The sequence below is a fragment of the Centrocercus urophasianus genome, unplaced genomic scaffold, assembly GCF_019232065.1.
Source record: "Centrocercus urophasianus isolate 14NV4802_14NV808 unplaced genomic scaffold, USGS_Curo_1.0 seq_9, whole genome shotgun sequence".
NCBI lineage: Eukaryota > Metazoa > Chordata > Aves > Galliformes > Phasianidae > Centrocercus > Centrocercus urophasianus.
In genome coordinates, this window is record NW_024885532.1 from 26,438,614 (window position 1) to 26,460,556 (window position 21,943).

General features: G+C 37.1%; 1 protein-coding gene across 2 annotated transcripts in view; it reads left to right on the forward strand.

Moving 5' to 3' along the window:
• The window catches only part of TRPC4 (transient receptor potential cation channel subfamily C member 4), a 141,403-nt gene that overhangs the window by 83,106 nt on the left and 36,354 nt on the right, over positions 1-21,943 (forward strand). Inside the window, exon 4 of one of the 2 annotated variants that reach the window (XM_042838870.1) lies at positions 20,136-20,472. In XM_042838870.1, coding sequence (XP_042694804.1) covers positions 20,136-20,472 — 337 coding nt within the window. Of the gene's footprint in view, positions 1-20,135; positions 20,473-21,943 lie in introns of those variants that run through there. The other variant, XM_042838871.1, reaches the window with a different exon arrangement.

Here is a 21,943-nt window from a genome sequence, read left to right on the forward strand (position 1 = left end):
TATGATGCAAGTTAGATACTTTATTGCATCAACTGTAGGTTTTATCCTGTGTTAATGGAGATTTTAGATTCAGAAGGCTCAGAGACCACATAAGGGAATTTCTGCACTAACTTTTTAATGATGTCTCCAAAGGCAGCAGTAACCTTTGAATTCTATATGCTGCACACAAGTTCCTGTCATCTCATCAAAGTTCTAGTTAAACTATTCATGAACTGACACCAATGTCTTATTATTTTGAACACCTGGTAGAAATACTTAGCTGAAGGAAACTTTCTGTTAATGAAGTACAGTGGCAGTCTCTCATTTCTGTTCCTTTTGTGCATCTTCCTTAAAAGAAACATTGCTGTGATGTCTGCATAAAGCAGAAGCAAGCAGTAGTGCATATCCCTAACTAGCAGTGCACAGCCTTTCTGTTAGGATGAGACTGGCAGCAACAGAAATTGGCTTTTTTTGTTTGAAGGAGTCACTATTAATGCACCAACAAACCTCCCTAGAGACCTGGGATACATTCAGCCCCAGGAACTCCTTTTTCATGCTTAAAGCCATGAAGCTTTCATTTTACAATCAAATTTTGAGAGACATAGTGGATAAATACAGTAGCACACAATATTTTATTTGGAATGTAAACATGTTTTACAGTCCTCTTTTCCCCCTCCTTCCCTTCTTCCATGTACTTGCTGGTTATCTGGTTGTTCTTCAGCAGCCCCAGCAGGAGCACTCCTTACACAGCTCAGGATGATTAGTTTTGCTGAGTGAAGAGCGCCAAAGTGAACTGTGGAGGAATCTGCTTCTACTGGCTGCCTCCACTCCTCCCACAATCTCCATCAGTCCTTCCTAAGTGCTACCACCTCTCCCTAGTGCAGCAACCCCTTTGTGCTCCCTCCTCTTACTGCTGTAGCATACCATCAGCTATGTTTCACTCTAGTCCTCGCTGCAAAGCCCAGTGCTTTCAGATAGTTCATGTTACATCAACTATTAGCACCTGCCCTAGTAGCAAGAAGAGATCATGTGGGCACCTATCTCAAAAGGGTCTATTTAACTCCATTCTCATTTTTTTCTGTTTCTTAGCTCCCAGGATGCTCTTAAGCAACTCTTCATCTCTCATGTGTCATGTAGGATTCTGTCACACAGAGCTGTCCAGTATCTAGCCTTTCTGTGTCTTTGCTAGGAGCAATTGAGGTAAGATTGAGTAACTGCTTAACAGGCACATTTGAACAGTCAGATGGATGAAAATTCTGCACAGTGTTGCAGAGGGATATTTTCTCCTGCTTCACAGATCTCCCTCCATTAGGATAAATGTTTATTGAATAAAACAAGACAAAAAAAAAAAGCAAACTTATGTTAGGCACATCTGCTTGTTCTTTTCATCAGCCTTCCTTATGCTCAATCAGGTATCCACAGAGCATTTCTCTCTTCCCTTTTGAGCCCTGATTTTTACTGTAAGTCTTAACCGTCAAGCTTAAAATATTCATTCATTGCCTCCATGAATATATGCATCCATTATCAAAGATCTATGATTAAAAAAAAAAATCCAGTAATATCCAACTCATTCAAGTCTAAGAAGAGATCAGTACTTTCCAGTAGAGAATAGTCTGAACTTTACAGCCCTAGGAATTAAAGCAGGAAAAATGTCAGAGGTATTCAATATGGCACTGGTATGAAAAATAAAATCTTATGTTTGTGAAAGTCATGTAAATCTCAAGCATGACTGGTGACATTTGAAATTCTAGGAGATTTTGAGTACTGAAAACAAAATGTTCCCACAAAACTATTAAAAAGTCTTCCTTAAAGGGGCATTTGGCTTCCTTCTGAAACAAAAGGGATGACATTCTTCTTCAATCCATTCCTTCTTTATCAAATTATTCTCAGACCATATCCTTCACGTAGTCCAGCAGTGGACATTCTACCCATGTACTCTAACCCAAGAACTGAAAAATTCTGATGATTACAAGATTCACAAGAAAGGTAAAATTGTCAGCAGTCTGTTAATGTTTATTTGAACTTAGCTTTCATAATCATTTCAAGCTTAGTCCAGATATTAGAATAAGTTTCAGATAATTGTTTAGATTGAATGAGACTGCTGAGAAATGTAGGAAAATCTTTGTTGGTTATTTGGATGCCTAAAATATACCTGGAGATTCTAATTATATGTCCCTTTTCGTACATATAGGTACACTCCAGGAATTTCAATATTCATATCAGTTTCTTCTTCATCCTCTGTTCTTTTTTTTCCCCTAACACTTTCTCTCTTTTCTCACTCAATTGTAGAGACTTCTGCATTTTCATTGCTCTAATAGCAGAGCTGATATTACTTTAAATACTCCTGGGCCCCATTCTCTGCAGCTGTTTTTGCCAACCATACAATGGTTACACATCCACAGCAGAAGGAGGTACTGTCATGAGTGAATATAAAACATTGCCACTTTTTGTTCTACTTCTATGTTGTTTTATCTTTACTTGTAATTTCACTTGCATTTATATAATGTGAGATTACAGAGTCTGACACAATTTGAAACAAGTGCAAAGGTGTATTGAAATAAAATAAGAAGAGAAGAGAAATGAAAGCCCGTTACTTTTCGATGCCATTTTCCTTTTACAGTTCATTTGGCCTGACAGTAAGTGAAGTAGACCATTTAGAAAGTTATATGTGCTGCAGGTTGCTCTGCAGACATACTCAGGAACTGGTCTGTTTATCTAGTATGTAAGTGCTTTTGAATTGTTTCTTTTTCTTTTAGCATATCAAATGCTTAGCAAGCTCAGGACAAAGAACTGAGATTACAGATATGCTATCTTTTACTCTTCACATTAAATGTTGTCAGGAACTCAACCGATTAATAGTTGTCATTTTAACAATAGCTCTTTTCTCCTGTATCATGTATCTCAGTCTTGTGAAGATATCTTGGATACATTTGAGAATGTCAAAAGGTACAAGATATAGGGGAACACTAAGGACTATGTATTGTTTTTGGGCGGACTCTGTGTGTAAACTTCTGCTACGGCATCTAAATTAAGCGCAACAGGTCCTAGAGAATTTTTCAGCACTGGAGATCAGTTTATTTTCCTAAACATGTGTCTAGCACTATCTGAGAAAGCTATAATTTAGCTATAATCAGAGATGGTAGATATGCTGCTATAGCTGTAGCGAATACATACCCTTCCAGAGAAGGAAGTAGAGGCCAGAAAACTTTAGAATGTTCAGAATAGCACTATATGTCTGTGTTTATATAGGCAACTGAATTGTAGCTCCAGATGTGAGCTGAATTTCTTCCTAAGATTCATTGTCTGTATTAACTGTATAATCACTAATGATGGGAACTTGAGCAGCATTAAGGCTTGCTACTGACATGTACCTGAATTTGGGTATTTCATTCTCAAAGTGGATTCCTGGTCTGTGGTAATTATTCGTGGAAAGTAACTGGCACTTCCAGAATCTTATTCTATTCATCTAATCTAAAATGAGATTATTTCCTCTTTTCTCCCAAATGGTTGGTGAAGAGAAGTCCAGATACTCTTAAACCATGTTTTCTGTAGCTAAATGTAAAATGGAATTAATTTTATTTTTTCAATTCAATTCAATTTGATTTTGCACATTCAAATGTTATCTGGAAAGTTGTCATCTAGTAGTGATATAACAGGAATGAAAACACCTTCTGATATCATCACTTTCTGCTGTTACTTGCCCCTTAGTATCACATATAAGAGCATGTTGACAATGTTTCTTAGGGAACATCAAATCACACAGCTGTGTGGTTTGGTGAGGAATTTTTCTTTCTTTGGATATCCAGTTACACATTGTTACTTTCCACTAGTCTTGACCATCTCCATACAGTTTTGTGTCCAATCTACTTGGGCTGCTTTTCCTACCTTTGCATACATGATTGAATAGCATCTTGGCAGGGCTAAGTTATTGCAATTTTTTGCCTGTTATCCCCCAACACTCAGAATCTATCAGTATTTATACTCAGATCTTTTTTATTTCATTCTTCACTTAAATTCTGTGATCTATGTGGTACTTCCACATAGGGTGTTTCTTTTTATTTTATTTTTTTTTCCTTTCTGCTTTAATACAGGCCCTGCCATTCTAATTCTGTACTGTTTTAGTTACTGTAGTCATACAAGATACTCGTAGAGAAAGATGCAGAGCAAAACACTGTGGAAAGCTTGTTGAAACAAGACATTTTGGGGCAATATTTTTTAAAAAGTGAGAACTCTTTTGCCAGAGAGAGAATAGGCTCAGTCTAGCTTCAACATTTTCCAACAAGAAAGGAAATATTTTTATAGAATGTTTTTAAGAATAAAGGAAAACCAAAGATAAGTGCATATGAATATGAAGACGAATCAGAAACTGAACATCTCCTAGCATGTTATTTATTACATCATATCCTGCATTTTTTTTTCTCTGACCGTGTTTCTTTCATAATGTGGAAAAAAATATGAGCATCCTTATCATTTGTAGGAGTGAGATGACTGTTGCAGATCTTCAGTAAGGAGAAACTGCTGAAAGTCTTATAAAGTGCAGTGTACCTATGTTCTGTTTCTCAAGTACAGGATCTAGCTCATTATTTTTTTAGGTAGATGAAGAGGAAAAAGAAACACAGCCTGCTGTGAAGGAAGATAATAATATTTAATTAGTATGGTAATGTATTCATTTAAATTAGAGATTGTTCTAAAAAGCTAGCCTTAAGGGCTTCATTAGCAGCCTTGTTAGGGTTCACAAAAAGACATGACTCAGTTATGCAGCATTGGACAGTAAGCCAGGCTGAAAGTGTTAAGGAAAGTAAAAAATGTTTGGCATGTTATTAATAAAATTAGTTCAAGGCTTGGACTCTGAGTTTTTTGGTGGTTTTTTTTTTTTTTGTCCTTTTAATAGCATGCAGTGCTATTTTAATAGCTGTTCTAGCAGTGCGTTAGTGATATGGGGTCCTGAGATATTCTACATAACTGAGTATTTAACTAAGTCACCTGTCATACTCAGCCTAACATCCCTTCATATTTGATAGGAAGAGATAGACATCTCCAGACAACAACTCAAAATTTTTATGAACAAAATCATTCTTGGCACCACCTGCGGTCCTTCCACTGATTGTGACATGGGATAACTAGATGTGTTACATAGGGCAAAGAGAAGGTAAAATTCTTTCAGAAAAACATGGCGTGATAGATACAATTTCAGAAGGAAAAGAACAATAGCCTTAAGCTAATTTTGTGAAAGTCTTGATATTCTGTTCTGAGAATTGGAAAAAACCCTTAAGCTGAGATGGATGAACCTTGAGGGCCTGTCTACCGGAATCTGTTTGGCAGCCAAAGATGTGGCTTCCCTTCTGATTCACCATGAGTTCTATATTAAGCAGAAAATTTCAGGGAGAAAATGAGTTTCTCACAGAGACTCATGTTGTTTATATGCATTCACCTGTTTAGATCTCAGTTTAGAGTTCTTTGTGGGGAAAAAGCTTGGACATGGAAAATGTCTGCCTCTCTTGAAGGAAAAGGTCACAGTCATGCCATTTGCACAGCTTGTGTTTGGGTTACAGAATGGGTCAAACAGTCTTGGATTGACTCTTCCTAAACAATATTAATTATTTCAAGGTTAGATGAAAATTTTTGCCGGCGATAACTACTTTTGGAGCTATGATAGCCTGCAAGACTACTTTATGTGGAACCTTTTCTTCATCATTATTTTCAAAGCTGGAAACCTGTAGTGAGTTTGTTCAAAACCAAAGCAAAACTCTTGAAATAAAAAGAAAAAAACTGTTATATGCACTAAATATGGTCCTATTCTCAATATAAATGTGTTAGTCAAATCACATGAAAGGTTAAGTAGCATAATCGCACTTGACTGAAGAGAGGTTATTGTCTTATCCATTAAAGAAAATTAAGGTTGAGTCTTCCTAACCTGATTGTGAAAATGCTCTTTGCTCTGTACTAAACCCTGGCAAAATTTGTTTAGGAGTAAGAGCACGTTTTATTTTCTGTGAAAGATCTTTCCATGTATCATCATTGCAACTTATTGTGTGCAAATAATGGTAAAATAAAACTTCGTCAGTACTTAAGATTATGTTGATTTGAAGTTGGCTTGCTTTTGAGTTCAAACATTCAAGTGAAATTTTACAATCAGAATATACATATTTGCTTGGATGCTAATTATGTTTGTGCCTGAAGATATGTCCTTTACTTCAATTTTAGTAACACTCTAACAACATCACTTTGTACTGTATTATTGTATCCAAGTTAGACGTTAGTATTTTGCTGTGTGGACTGACTAGCAAGATAGGTAAAAAATGGATTGAGTAATCAAGATCAGAGATTTGTGGTTGTTATGTCACAGACAAGTAAAAAAGACAAATAAAAACTGCATTGCTGCAGGGTTCTGTACTGGCCTTTAACCTGCTTAGCAGATGTATCAGTGCCCCATCCCTGGAAATGTTCAAGGCCAGGTTGGATGGAGCCCTGGGCACCTGGTATTATACCTCTAGTATTAAATGTGGAGGTTGGTGATCCTGCCTGTGGTGGGAGGGTTGGAGCTTCATGATTCTTGAGGTCCCTTCCAACCCAGGCCATTCTGTGATTCTGTGATCAGTCGTCTGAAGAAGATGGAGCTCACTCTTGAAAAGTTTTCGGGTGATACAAAACTAGAGTGAGCAGCTGATACTCTTGAGGACAGGGCTGTCAGGAGGCCAAGAAAATTATACAAGAACAAATCAAGTCCTGAATCGAGGAAGGAAGAAGCCCCTGCAACAACACAGGCTGGGGACTGCCTGCCTGGCAGCTCTGCAGAAAAGAAGCTGGAGGTGTGAACAAAATGCTGGATAAAAGTCCTTCTGAGTTCCCTTCCAACCTGAATTACCCTATGATACAGTGACAGGAACTGAGGTGCCATATGCATAGAGGCCAATGTGCTTGGAAGAGTCTAAGAACCTGTCATCAAAAGTACAGACAGATGCTCTCTCTCATTCTTTGTATTAAGAATTCTGGCCATGTGAGTCTTTCTCACATGTTTACCAATACATGCCCTGACATATTAGCTGAAAGCATAAAGAGCGGAGCATTTTTAATCTTATCAACTTTTAATGGTACATACATAATTTTGCTGTTATTAATATTGAAGCAGTACTCTAAGGATATTTAACTTTACATATAATTCAATGCGTTTGAAATGACCAAGCAGTATGAATTTTCAACTGATTCACCAAGGACATAGGTAGATGAATGAACTGGTAGAAAAGTATTTGTCACATCAGAAGGTAAATATGAAAGTGTTCAGTTCACAGATGTTTTTTCCCTGTGGATGAAGCACAAGTACTTCATATTAGGAATAAAAGTAGTAACAAAATATATTAAGGAAAAGAATTGACTGTTTATCAGTTGCATATACTCTTCCTCAACTGCTTAAAAATTATCGTCATATCATCTCAAAATATTTAGGAGAAGAACATTATCTTGTAATTTTCAAAGAGAAAATTAAGGCAACAGATTTTCCTTGTTTTCTGCTTTCCCTCTTTCACAAATACTATTAAAGTAAATTGGCCATAGTTGTAACGCTGCCAATATATGTATTCTGCCAATGCAATCACTCTCTCAGCTTTCAGTCCGTTGGCTTCTGTTCTCATTGAATTTCCATGGATGAGCTTGGGTTTGTAATAGGTTCAGCAAGTTCAGTACTGCAGAAAAAGAAAAATATTTCCTTAAACAGTGAGATGCATCTGCCATCCAGTCTTCTTATCAAAACAGCAGGTGAGTTTTTGTGTTTGTAGGCTGTCAAAGTCAAAGAACGTAAGGTTTTGTGTGCCAGATTCCTCACTGAAGTTTTTAAAATTCCCCACAAAAAATACAAAAAAGCAAAAACAAACAAACAAAAAAAACAACCAACCACACCTGTTGTTATGGTAACTTTGAAGCTCTAAAATGAAGCACTAAAGGAACTTGCAGTTAAAACTTAAGTGCTGTTGCTGTTCCCCTGTGCATTTGGGATGTTATTTAGTTGGCATTATAATTTAATAGTATGGATAGTTTTGGCTGACATCCTCTCTGCCTTTCACTGAAATGTTTGGCTGTTGAAGGAGTTTTCGGTTTTGATGGAAGATGAAAATAGAAGGACTACAACATTTGCCAGGGTTGGAGCTGACAGAAACACTGAGGGGGCTCATTATTACCAGCACCTCAGCAAGGTGGTATTTAGGGTGTGAATTTGAGAGGATGGGGTTGCAAAGAAGTTTTGTTTCTGTGATTAATGTATGTGATGCAATTAGCTTTAGGCCTTTACAGCAACAGGGTAGATATTGGGGAGAAGATCAGAAGCTGGAGAGAGAGATAAGAGATAGAATAGATACAAAGAGGTAATAACAGCTCAAAAGACATCATACAGTCTATCTATGGTTCAAGGCAGAAATCCTCTAGTTAGTTGATTTTTTTAATTCCACCTGGACCAGCTGGTGACAGGTCACTAGTGATGTTCCCCAGGAGTTGGTATTGCGGCTAACCATGATTAATATCTTCATTGATGATCTGGACAAGGAGATTGAGTGCACCCTCAGTAAGCTTGCAGATGACACCTCCCTGTACTCAGCACTAAGGGGCTACACCTCAAGTACTAAGTTCAGTTTTGGGCCCCTTACTACAACAAAGACATTGAGACATCAGGCTCCTGGAACACGTCCAGAGAAAGGCAACAAAGCTGTTTTGGAGAATAAGTCTTACAAGGGGTGGCTGAAGGAACTGGAATTTTTCAGTCTGGAGAAAAGAAGGTTCAGGGGAGATCTTATCACTCTCTACAACTACCTGGAAGGAGTTTGTGATAAGCTGGGAGTCAGCCTCTTCTCCCACACATCAGTGATAGGACATGAGGGAATGGCCTCAAGTTGCACCGGGATTCACATTGGATATTAACAAGAATTTCATCTCAGAAAGAGTGATGATATATTGGAACAGGCTGCCTACTGAAGTGGTGGAGTCAATGTCCCTGGAGTTGTTTAAGGAAATGGTAGATGTAGTACTTAGCATGGTTTATTGGGCAGTATTGGTGACAGTTGGACTAGATGATCTTAGATGTCTTTTCCAGCCCTAATGATTCTATGATTCTATATGTTATGCGTAAATACAGATTATGTGAAGAGGATGTGCTATTTAAATTTTACTTTACATAGAATCTTCAATGTTTTTGTGGATTTTTTTGTTTGTTTGTTTTCTCCTTATTCAGTTATCTTTTTCTCTACCACAAGTTTCTGTGTTCTTAATTATAATGTAGGTGTGATTCTTGAATAAATTTTGGTTTAGGGAATCATGACTTCATATGACATACATGTCATGCAGTGACAATAGTCTTCAGAGTGTATTTATCTGACAATGAACAAATCACAATTTCTCAAGGAAGAATATGCCTTTGACCTACAGGGACTGAAACAGAGTGTTTCCTTATATCGTTTCACATACACAGTATGCCTCTTCTACTTTTAGCTTTTGGCAAATGGGATCTTTGTCCCACATTTTTTTGAAAAATATACACACATCTAACTGACACTATAAGCCAGTGTGTTTTATTCCATCTCCATGTAAATATCTGTGCAAGTTGGCCAAACAAAAGCGTTTGTTTTTGAAACAAACGATTTGAAAAATTCTTCTGAATTATCCAGTTTCTAGAAGCTTGCAATGAGTATTAGAAATGCCAATCTAGCACAGAAACACACTATATAATTCTGTAAAATATAGATATAAGTAACTCCTGCTTGAGAATTTCTCTGTACTGCTAATGGAGAGCAGACCATAGCCCAGCCCTGAAAGCAAGTGACACTAAAGGAACTGTCTGCAAACTAGCTACAGACAGTTGTAGATTTTCCCTGAATAGAGCCAGATGGAGAGAACAGAGCTGGACCTAGGCAAGAGCAAATAGGGTTGTGGATGACTGAGACCTGGGGCTCAAACTCAGTCACTGTCCCTCAAAATCACTCAGTTGTACCCTGAATCATAGAATCATAGAATCATAGAATCACAAGGTTGGAAATGACATATAAGATCATCTAGTCCAACCGCCCTCCCATTACCACTGCTACCACAAGCACTAAACTCTATCTCACAGCTCCTCATCCAGACACCTCTTGAACACTGACAGGGGCGGTGACTCCACCACCTCCCCAGGCAGGCCATTCCAGTGCCTGACCACTCTCTGAGAGAAAAAGTTTTGAATGTACCCTAAAAGTGATTCATATATAAAAACTCAAGGAAGGAAGGCTTTTTGTTTGTTCCTTCAATTGTTCTGGTCCTTTTCCATGAAAGAAACCAGCAGTGTTACGATATTTTTTCACATGGATGCAATGAAAGTATCTCCAGCACTTCCTTGAAGTACCAGACTATAATGTTTATCCATAAATAGAAAAACTTCATAAGAAAAAGAACCGTCATCATTTTTCCAGGCTGGCAAATTCCCAGTAGAGAGAATTTAATAAATAGCTGTCATAGAAAATCTTCTCATTGTGGGGAAGAACATTATTTCTTAGATCTCTTCACAGGGAAAGGACATTTCCTTGAACCGCATCCTGCTCTTAAGAGTAAAGGAACATGGCTTTTGAGTGAGCAATTATACTCTCTGCAAACCTTCTGAGATTTATATTGCGTGTTTAAAGCACTGAAGATGCACATGGTGATTGTCAGCTTGCCATTTAAGAACACACATAAGGCAAAACTGGGAAAAAAGGTAGTAAATAGTACAGCTAATGAACCAACGAAAAACATATCTGAAGGTCAGCAGAAAAGGCTACACTGGATATACAATTGATAAATCTGCTGTGGATTTCTTACAAAATGTATATTTCTCCAGCAAATGGTCTCAGAACACACTGACAGTCACTGACCAAGTTCAGTTCAGTTTCAACTCAGTCTTTGTGCAGAAATGAGGTGATTAATCTGATTTTTCAAGGGAATGCATATCTAAATTAGACAAGAGAACTTAAAGATGAAAAACACTGAAGCGTTGGAAGAGAAAGAAAAGTAGACTAAGCGACTGGATACATTCAGTTCTTTACTATTAATAAAGCTGAAAAACCAGACCTCCCTACAACATATTAATAGAAAACTTTCAAGAGAAAATATGGAGTTTATTGCTTCATTCAGTTTAAATGACTGTTATGATTCTGTTTATTTATTTTTCTGTCATCTCCCTCATTCTGTATTCAGTCAAGTCTTCAAACAAGCATTAAGCTTTCCAAAACTCACTTCTCTTCATATAAACAGGCAGAATCTGAAAATGGTGACAAGAAGGTGGAAAAGGACAAGTTTTCTCCTGAATAACCTGCTCAAATCTGAAAGGATGTTCAAAAAGAGAAGATGAAGCTAAGAATGTCCCTATTACTTGTTTGGTTTCTGCAACAAACTGCACAAAGTAGGAGAGTGTCAGTCTCCAGTGAGGCCCATAGAAATTCTCAGATGAGCAAGTGTTCCGTGAAGAGGAAACCAACTTTTCTTGTCTCTTTGGTATTTTTCCCTTACTCTCTTGAATTTTGATATGTTGGTTTATTAATTTGCAACATTTCCTTTTGGCAACACGGCAGCTAGAAAAAAGTAGATGAAATGTTAAAATAAGCAGGGTCTGAGAATACTCAATTGCACTGGAATTGTAGCTAACTGAAATATTAGCCCTGTCTGGCTGACCACTTAATGGTTAGAGGCCTTCCTAATTAGGGCACAAAACCAGTTTTGATATCAGAAATATGTGCTGACATTTTTTAAATAACATTGGTGCAAAAAAAAAAATGTTATTGTCAGAGGTATCCAAAAACCACTTTGAGAGTAATAGGGTTGAAGGGACAAAAAAATATGCAAATATTTTGACAATTATGCTTTTTTTTACCTGAACATGTTTCACAGATAATTACAGCACAAATGTTTGGAACAGTTGAAATGGTTTTTTTTTGTATTTGGAAATAATATGGTTCAGAGATATCAGGCAAACAGGCTCTGCCTCTGCTCAAAGGGAATAAGCATCCATGAAAAGGATCTTAACAATACTTTCAATTTCTAGGAAAGTAATTTAAACCTATGTAAGTTAATTCAACCTGTAAACACAACTACTATGGCTGTTACTAAACATTTTTTTTCATTATACGTAGGATCATAAAAATACTTGCTTCAGAAATACCTCTCAAGATCATCTGATCTGACTTCCTGCTCAAAGCCAGACTAACGCCAAAGCTAAATCAGGTGGCTTAAGAAACTTCCCAGCCAGCTTCCAAGGATGGAGGTTCTGCATTGTCCTTTCACATCCAATGCTTAATTGCTCTGATAGGAAATAATGGTTTTTTATAACTAGAATTTTTCTTATTGCATTGCAACCATATTCATCTTTTGTTTTGTACTTCTGAGAAAAGCCTGCTTTTGTCCATAAAAGCTTTTGTCCAATTTATTTGTGTCAGACAGCAAGTGAAACCCAGAATTCCTCTCATTTATAAGCTGAGCACAGTCAATTCCTTTCCTCTCTCCCTGTACATCCCTTGAACCAGCCCCACAACCTCTTGGATTTGCCTTTCTAGGCTCATTCCAGTTTGCCTGTACCTCTGTAGTAGTGAGTAACCCAAAACAGGACACTGCACTCCAGATGTAGTCTCGTAAGTGCCAAAGAGACTGGGAATTGTCACCTTTCTTGGCATGCTAGTGACACAGGCTTAGTCATATTCAGCTTCTTGCTTACCATTGTTCCCATGTCCATTCTGCTACTCCCTAGATCTCCAGTTCCACCTCGTACTGTTGCATGAGGCCATTCTGTCTCAGGGGTTGCAGATAAATATCAGCCTTGTTTTTTAGATTGTTATGCTCCGTTTAGCTGTGTGAAAATAGCAGTCCAATACAATGACAGCTAGTTCATATTGTGTTGTATCTGTAGATACATACTGGAGTTCGAAAAGTGTTTCTCACTACAAAAAATGTTTTATGTGTTGTAAGCCTTACTTGCCCAAAATGGAAACCAGAAGTATTTAGCCAACAGCTTAGTTCTGAAGTTTTGATCTATTCACATGCTCATCTCCAAAACAAATATCTAATTCACTTATCTTTACCACTGGGAAGTCTAACAGGGCTATTCACGCGCAGCTGGTTCCTAAGAACTGCATTTTATTTTCAATGGCTGTTAACTTTTCTGAGCAATTAATCAGAATCATTGCAATTATAGATAAGTCTTGACTTATTAGGTATTTAATAACGTTCTGTGTGCTGATTCATTTTACTGAGAAGTATCAGTGAGTCAAATGGAGAGCATCTGCTTGTGTCACTGTGGTGAAAAGGAAATTTAAAATGTTAAAATTAAAAAATGCAATGTCATTTTTTGTACAGTTACATTCATTAATTATTTTAGTGAAGTATTTCAGTCTTCACTTTTATGTTTTCCATTTATTCTTTTTTCTTCCTTCTCATACTCTAAGTCAAACAATAGGATAAGTTGGGTGGAGAGGAAAGTGATGAGGTTCAGCAAGAGCAATTGTAGAGTCGTGTACCCGAGGAGGAATAACTACATGCACCAGTATGGATTAGGGGCTGACCTGCTGGAATGGAACCCAGTGAAGGACCTGGGAATCCTGGTAGGCAGCAGAGTGGCCATGAGCCAGCATTGTACCATCGTGGCCAAGAAGGTCAATGGAATCCTGGGGTGCATTGCTGCAATGCTGGCAGGTCAAGGGAGGTGATCCTCACCATCTGTTCTGCCCTGGTGAGGCCAACTCCAGTGTAGTGTGCTCAGTGCTGGGCTTCTCAGTTCAAGAAAGACAGGGGTCTCCTAGAAGGAGTCCAATGGAGGGCCAGAAAGATGCTTATGGGTCTGGAGCATCTCCTGCATGAGGAAAGGCTGAGAAACCTGCAGCCGTTCAGCTTGGACAAAAGAAGGCTGAGAGGAGATCTCATCACTGTTTATAAATATCTAAGCTGCGGGAGTCAAGTCAATGGGAGCAGACTCTTTTCAGTGGTGTGCCGCAATAGAACAAGGGGCAATGGGCAGAAACTCCAACACAGAAAGTTCCACAGTAACACCAGGAAGAACTTTTTTGTGAGAGTGATGAAGCATTGGTGCAGGCTGATCACACAGGTTGAGGAGTCTCCCTCTCTGGAGGTATTCAAGACTCATCTAGTCACCCTCCTGTGCAAACTGCTATGGGGAACCTGCTTTAGAAGGGAGTTAGACTGGATGATCTCTAGAGGCTTCTTCCAACCCAACAATTCTACATCTGTTTCCAGAAGTACAAAAAACACTGCCACTTTATTCTGTTCCCCACGAATTTTTTGTTGACTCTGGAGGAATCATGTGAATTTGTTTTGCTGAAGGAAACTGATCTGGTGCTGATTTCCCTGATGTTATCCAAGCTGGTTGGCTCTGGTGCTCTAATCCTGAGTGAACTGGTTAGTTCCCTTCATCACAAAGCTGTAGACAGAGTTGAGGGAAATCTGACCCAGTGGTTTTTTTCCTGCAGGAATTATGATTATAATGACAGCCTTCTCTAGTCAGCTCTAGACTTGAACAGCATGGACTTGAGAGTATTCACAGTAATTGGCACAGAACTCAGGGTTCCTGGCCTGAGGCAGAAAGCAGATAGCAGATATACACCCGAAGGAGTCCAAAGAACGGTTCCCAGCTTTTAAAAATGAGAATTAGCACTTATTCAGTCAACCAAGTTAAAGCATTTAAAATATAATTAAATGTTATTTGTCTTACTGAACCTGTCCTCACAGAGTAAGTGCCTAAGTCCACAAATATAACTGGAGGGGGGGTAGATACATAGGAGAATACATAGTGGTGTCTCCAGAGGAATAAAATAAATCTACCAAATTAAAGAAGCTGCTTAATGAGATTTGGACTTGAATCTGTCATTAGTGCCAAGCAAATATGCTTTTCAGAATCAATAGAGAGAAAATTTTGACATCTAAATTTGAAGTTAAATAACTAGAAGAGCTTGGGTTTTCATAATGTATTTGGGAATATATATATAATAAGTAAAAAAAAAAAAAAAAAAGTGATCTAGACAAAGAAAAAGGACTTGTGCTTATAATCATTGTGCAGTCATTGTGATATAATATAAGTGGGACAAAAGAGCAGACCTCAGTTCTAACATTTTCCTGAAACTTAGCTGTAATGGTTGTATGGAACAGCAGAGTACAAAACCTGGACCATGTCTTAATAAAAGGTATTACTAAAAAACTTGGTGTTAATTATGTATTTCTGCTCAATTCCTCCTAACAGATTTTCTTTAGTATTCTTCCATTAGGAAATGATATCAGGGATACGTTTCTGTGTGACAGCATAACTCATTTGCACCTAAAGCAAAATAAATAAATAAATAAATAAAGGATTTAAATATTGCTTTTCTTTGATAACTTTTCATTTATAGGTGATTAATTACATTATTTTGTTTATATCACGTTTACAAAATACCTTCTGATTTCAGAACAATAATTTGATTAAGATCTCAGATTTTGTAGATTGTTTTGTAAAATATAAAAATGTGCACTACCTTACAATTGCTTGGATTTTTTTGTTTATTTTTGTACATTTGTGTATTTTCTAGTACAGTGAAATAAATATTTAAAGTGCTGATGTGCTACAGACAGAACAGACTTGCAGTGACTAATACATACGGTATAAAAACGTGTACTTCTAGAAAAATATTATTTCTTGAAAGTAATTATATATCAGGGTACAGTATGTCTTATGTTATTTCTTCATCACTTCAATTGAAAATAGGACATGTATTATAGGGAAATTACAGATCAGATTTTAAAAGCTTGTAAAATGAAATAATATGCAATATATTTATCTGCTATAACCAGAATCTGGCTCTGCTGTTATTTATAGTAGATTGTTTTTCTGCTTGCTCTATGAATAATTTCTGATTTTCACCACTGTCAGGGAAGAGCCAATTCCTTGCACAACTGAAAGGATGAACACTGACACCATTTCTGACAAATAGAGTCTATGAGGGAGCTGAAGATGTGCAACTAGGAATAATCAGTGCAGCAAAATCCCTCACATAATTATAAACTGCTAGAAGCAAGAGGAAGGCATTGTAATGTGAAAATATAAACACACTGATTGCTAATTACATGGAGACAATGTCAAAGTCAAATAACATCCAACATAATACTGACAATACAAAAGATGTTTTGAACACCTCAGAATGTAGTATCTTCAATTGAAGAAGAGAAAGTACATTAAAGTGAAAATATTTTGGCATAAGCAAGCAGTGTAGAGCTACCAAATTACTTTCACAGAATATTCCTATTTTTTTCTAGTGGTAAATGTTTGTCCATTTTTATATATGTCCATATATACATTTAAAAAAAAAAATCCCCAGTTCACCAGAAGACTTATTTTTGTTCTTAGCTTTGCCATGTAATCTCCCAGATGAGATCCAATTCATTTACAGAGGATTCTCATCGATTGGAGCATGAAGTCTTTTTCCATCCATATCTACCAGTCCTTTATGATGAAACGGTTTAGAGTAGCTAGAGTATAAACCTAATTCAAACAGGAGAGACTTACTTTTCTTTTTCTTTTCTTTTTTTTCCCCCCAAGTTAAGGGTATTTTTTTTTTTTAAGTGAGTAAATCACAAAAAAAAATTGTAATAAGAAATGTATTTATAGATAAACTTAGCTGGCCTATATAACCATACATAACGTAGAGTAATGCCTTTGAGACAGCCTATATAGGCAGCATTTACAGTGTGGGGCCCAGGGGCCCAGGAAGAATTCCCAGCGCAGGAAGACTTCCAGCCCTGAGTTCCTCAAACACATGAAGACAAGTTCTGAGAACACGCCATTTTTCCTGATTTCCTCTGAAGAAAGCAGGCCCACAAGGACAAGAAGGGAGGTGCAGAGTGCAGTCACAATCTCCCCCTCTTTGGGCAGCTGAGGAAAAAGCCTTGATGTTCATCACTGTGTGCATTTTCCTGGCATCGACACAGTTCCCCATTTGAACTTCCCTCATTATTCAGCTACTGTAGAATAGTTATTAGTACTGAGCATCTTTTGTGACATATGGTGACACTGTCTTCAGCACAAAAAATGGAGCAAGCAGTCGCTTTTGTGGAAACTAATTTGGACATTTTTAATAATGTTATGCAATTCCTTGATAAAGGAAGTGCAAAAGAATAACTCCAAAAGAAAAGTCAGCAGGAGATTTGGGTTAATTTTCCAGATGTCTGAAGAAAACACTTGAATAGTTTGGAGAGTATTTACATGGTCAGCAGAGCTTGGAACCATAAAGAAAAGGCTTCAGTGAAGATACATTACTCTGTTGCTTCAGGACATTGTTCACTAACCTCGCCAACAGTGTTATTTGATAAAAGTGACAGCATGAAACTCTGTATCTGGACCTCCCAGAAATGCAATATATCATCTGTAGACATTGTATTGTGGGTTCTATTATAATCCTCTGCCTGCACTACTAAAATTGCCTCACTGCTTGTGCAGCTTATAAAGTGTTGACGTAGTGTTTTACATGCTTGATCCATATCACCCAATTAATCTCTTCCTATGTTGCTTTTTTTTTTTAAATCTATAAGTCATCTAGAGAACAATTCCAGTTTTCTTCCTCTATAGCTAAAGGTGATAACTCTAACTCTGGTCACATATAATGCGTAGTGTAAGTTAGTTTTCCACTATAGCGAGAGGATCCAACCAGTGCTAAACGTGTTATGTCATATCTGTAATGGTCATAATTTTAAGAAAAGTATGAAACCTAATTTATTGAAAAATTTGAATATAAAAAATTGATGGTCCATTGTCCAGAATTTGAAAATTTCCTTCAGTTCTGAAAAATTTCTTGTGCCTGAAAAATAAACGTTTTCCTTTATATGTCATACTTCAGCAATGCAGTCAAAGTATGATGGAATCTGAGTGTTAATTTTTCAAGTCTATTCAGAAATTCTGCAATTACTCATTACATCTCCTTACTGTATTAGTGTTGAATGTTTTAATCTGGCTAAATATTAGTACTAAGCAGCTACTGCCAACTCAGTGTGGAGCATCTTCCCGATGGCATTGTCAGCAAATATCTCCTCGTGGCATGAGATAGTTCTGCATCTTTTTTGGTCTACTCAGTCGCAGGACAGCACACTATTTGGACATGAGAAGAAAAAAGAAAAAAGCCCTTATCTTCCCTCTTTTCGTCCACATGAAACCAAGGGAAATTAATTCTTTTTTGCCATGTTTTGCAAGGACTGTGCCTCCTGCTTTTACTACTAGCCTTTGAGCTAACCATTGCATTCATCACCACAGTCCCCAGAATAACTAGAGTGGACAAAGGAATTGAGGAAAGGGACAGTGGCAAAATTCAGGAAGACTCATACTTTAGGTGAGATGCTATGTAATAAAAGGATATTACGAAGAAGGAGAAGAAAACAGCTGTAGCAAAATGAATCTGCTACATTCTGGGGTAAAAACAAGAGGAAAATATTTTAATCAGGAACTAGTCTAAGAGTCATATTTTTTCCACCAGTCAATCAAAGAGATAATCTATGTATACTCAAGTAAGGGTTGTTTGTTTCTTTCTTTCTTTCTTTGTAGGGAGACCCCCATTAAAAAGTTGGCAACACACAACTCAGATACTGCCTGTTCTGATACAGTATTATTCTAGACTTTTGTATCTTGAAATAAGCACCCAGAAACCTTGTGAATGCATTTTTTTTTCCTTGACAAAAGAGAAAACTTTGTTAGTCTTCTTAAAGGTTATTGTGAAGATGCTTATGGTATGAGTAGATTATCTTTTCTTTCACAACAGTCAGGGGCAGCATCAGTGCTGGTGTCTGGAAGGCAAATATGTCTCTGTTAAGATCACTGGCATTTCATTAACGTACACCAGGTCTGAACTTGGCTCAGGTTAACGTTTCTGACAATATCCAGACGTATACAGAAAGATGCATGCTGACTCTCATTTCAGTCCAGACTAAATAGCATTTTCTCCTGGTAGGAGTCCCAGTGGTTTCAGAATCTGTCTGAGAACTTACCTATTATTCATCTCCAAAAGAACTTGTCTTCCATAGTTTATTGGTATTAATCAAAATCAGGCAAAATCAAAAACTATGTGCATTTAATTAGATCTCAAATATTGTTTAATGTAAATTAACTATTTTAAAGTATTAATTTTAAGATAAATAATTGCCTTCACATCTTTATTGTCTTCAGCTTCTGATTTAAAACAATGTAGGTATTTGTGTTGAAAACATGAGAAGGAAAAATATTCTTGCAGTTCTTTTACTAAAAGTAGTACATCAGCTCAGGCTGTCTTTGATACATATGTTGCTTCAGTTCTATATCTTTTATGTCAAATCTAGCATGCTGCTACTGTACGTCCCTTTCATAAAAGAAAGCATTAACTAGTGGTCATGTCAAAATATGTCCTAAAAGCCTTGAATACACTTAAAGCTTACTTGAAAAGATAGCTGAAAAATATGAAATACTTAATGATATATTTATTTTTGTTGAAACTCAATTTTAGGAATTGTATTTTAAAACTGAAATCATACCACAGAAAATGGACAGATCATAGAAGATCATACATGATAGGAATACAGCCTAACAAGGATTAGTGAAGTGCTGTGGAATGCCACTGCTTGTTTCATATTGTAAATATTATGTAAGAGTTTTGTTTAGTATGTAAAGCTACTTTTTAGACAATTAGCAGGGAACATACTGGAAATAGTTCATTTTCCCTTTGGAATTCAGTTCTACTGTTTATATATCTTTTGCTTTAGTAAAAAATATTGTGCTTTCAGTTTTCTTGGTGACTTCCACCTGATGATCTGGGAATTCTCTGCAAGTGAAGTGCTGCTGTTCAAATAACAGAAGTATTCTTTGTGAATGTGTTTGTGAATTTGACATCAGGTTTGAGATATCTGTGTTTTACAGTCCTTTGACTCCTTGTGTACCTTACTCATGGGGAAGTCAAGCTTTACCGTGCAAGTGAAATTTTGGGAGATTCGTACTATACTTTTTGCACTAAAGGAATGGTAGACTGACCCTTCCCTGCCTTGCTGGTGTTAGTGAGCATGAAAAGGCTGTGGAATTTTCCTTCTATTTCTATCCGAATGTTACTTACTGTATCACAGATAGCATGCAAATAATTTTGCAGTGACAACAGGGAACTAACCATCTCCCTTTCTTCTTTCCTCAGTTTGTTGCCCAGCCCAACTGCCAGCAGCTGCTTGCATCCCGCTGGTATGACGAGTTCCCTGGGTGGAGGAGGCGACACTGGGCTGTGAAGATGTTGACATGCGTTGTCATAGGACTCCTTTTCCCAGTCTTCTCTGTGTGCTACTTGATAGCTCCCAAAAGCCCCTTAGGGCTGTTCATCAGAAAGCCATTTATCAAGTTTATCTGCCATACTGCATCCTACTTGACTTTTCTGTTCCTGTTGTTGCTTGCATCTCAACACATTGACAGGTCAGACGTGAGCATGCAGGGACCACCTCCAACCATCGTCGAGTGGATGATATTACCGTGGGTCCTGGGTAAATGTATTACTAAAGAAAATACAGTGAAAAGTGTTTTGACCCCTATGGTTTTGCCAAGCATTCCTGAGAGGAAAGTCATAGTTGAGAGTCATAAATCTGTCACAAATTATTGACTTGCTATAACAAATGTATGGTATCTATCTACTATGTTATCTATCTGTGTACTCCAGTAATTGGCAGAATTAGTAGAGAACTCAGGAAATGTTTAAAAATCCAAAGTCTACACACCAGTAGGATTTCTGACATACTACAGCAAGGGAAAAGATTAAATAGCGGCATGAAACATTAATATTGATAATACTTTTAGTATACATTTTCTCCAGAGCAGAAATTGTTCTGATTCTTCTAAATGTCCATTTAGTGGTTTTTTGTTGTTTTTATTGTTGTTGTTGTTTTCCAGTGCAATTTTATTTTATTTTATTTTATTTTTTAAGTAGGGGTCCTTTAACTCTAATAATTACTTTTTTCATGTATTAGAATGAGGCAGTGTCAATTCTGGAGCATTACTTTGTTACCTGTGAAAGTAAAGAGCTCTTTCTAGTATCACCTGTTGCAAGTAGTACTGACCAAACTTTTCAAGCGACTATTTACATTCAAATACCCATGCAGAGTAATTTTTCTATGCCAAACCACTGATGAGAACTTGTCTTACAAATTCATACAAAATCTTTTCTCATCAGAAAGCATAAGAAAGTTTGCTAGGATTCTTCAAAAGGAACAATTAACTTTGTGTTCTAGTAGTTCAAAGTAAAATTTCAGTTGCAGTTTATTGAAAGGCATTTTTTGTATGAGCAATGTCAACCTTACATGTCTGCCTGTGTGTTTGCACTCTTATCAAATGCATTATTTTAGGTATTGCGCTATCTTAGGTGCGTCTGTTTCTCTCTGCCTACCATGGCCTTTCCTGTGTTTCTTAATTTATTCAATTCAGTCTGATTGCTGACCACATCAGGACAAATACAAACAACATTGACTGAAATGGAACTGTGGAAGAAAAGACTTGGTAGCTTTAACTGCAAGAATTTAAGCTTGATATATTCATTTAGATTATCATGGAGAATTTCATGCACAACTTTCTGAAATGCTTTGGTGAGCTTTTAATATACTTACCTCTCCCAGAGCTTCCAGTTAAGATGCTGCCTCTCTTCAGTTTTGAAACCTTTCCTAGACATTCATCTTTTTTAAGAGCAACAGACCAACAAGGCTTTTGGCATCATTGATGACATAACTAATAATGCAATGTGGATTTTGTTATACTCTATTTGTCAGTGGCATTTTGGAAGAGAATGAGTCAGTGCATTTTTGTCTATATGTTCCTTAGTAGAGTACTTTGCCACTACAGGAAGAGGCAGGGCTACCTCTGCCTTTCTTAACAACTTAAACAAACTTGTCTGCCTGATTTACTTGTTGGGAAGCTCTCAGAAGAAACAGCTTGATGGGATTTTCTCCATGACAAAACAGCATATAA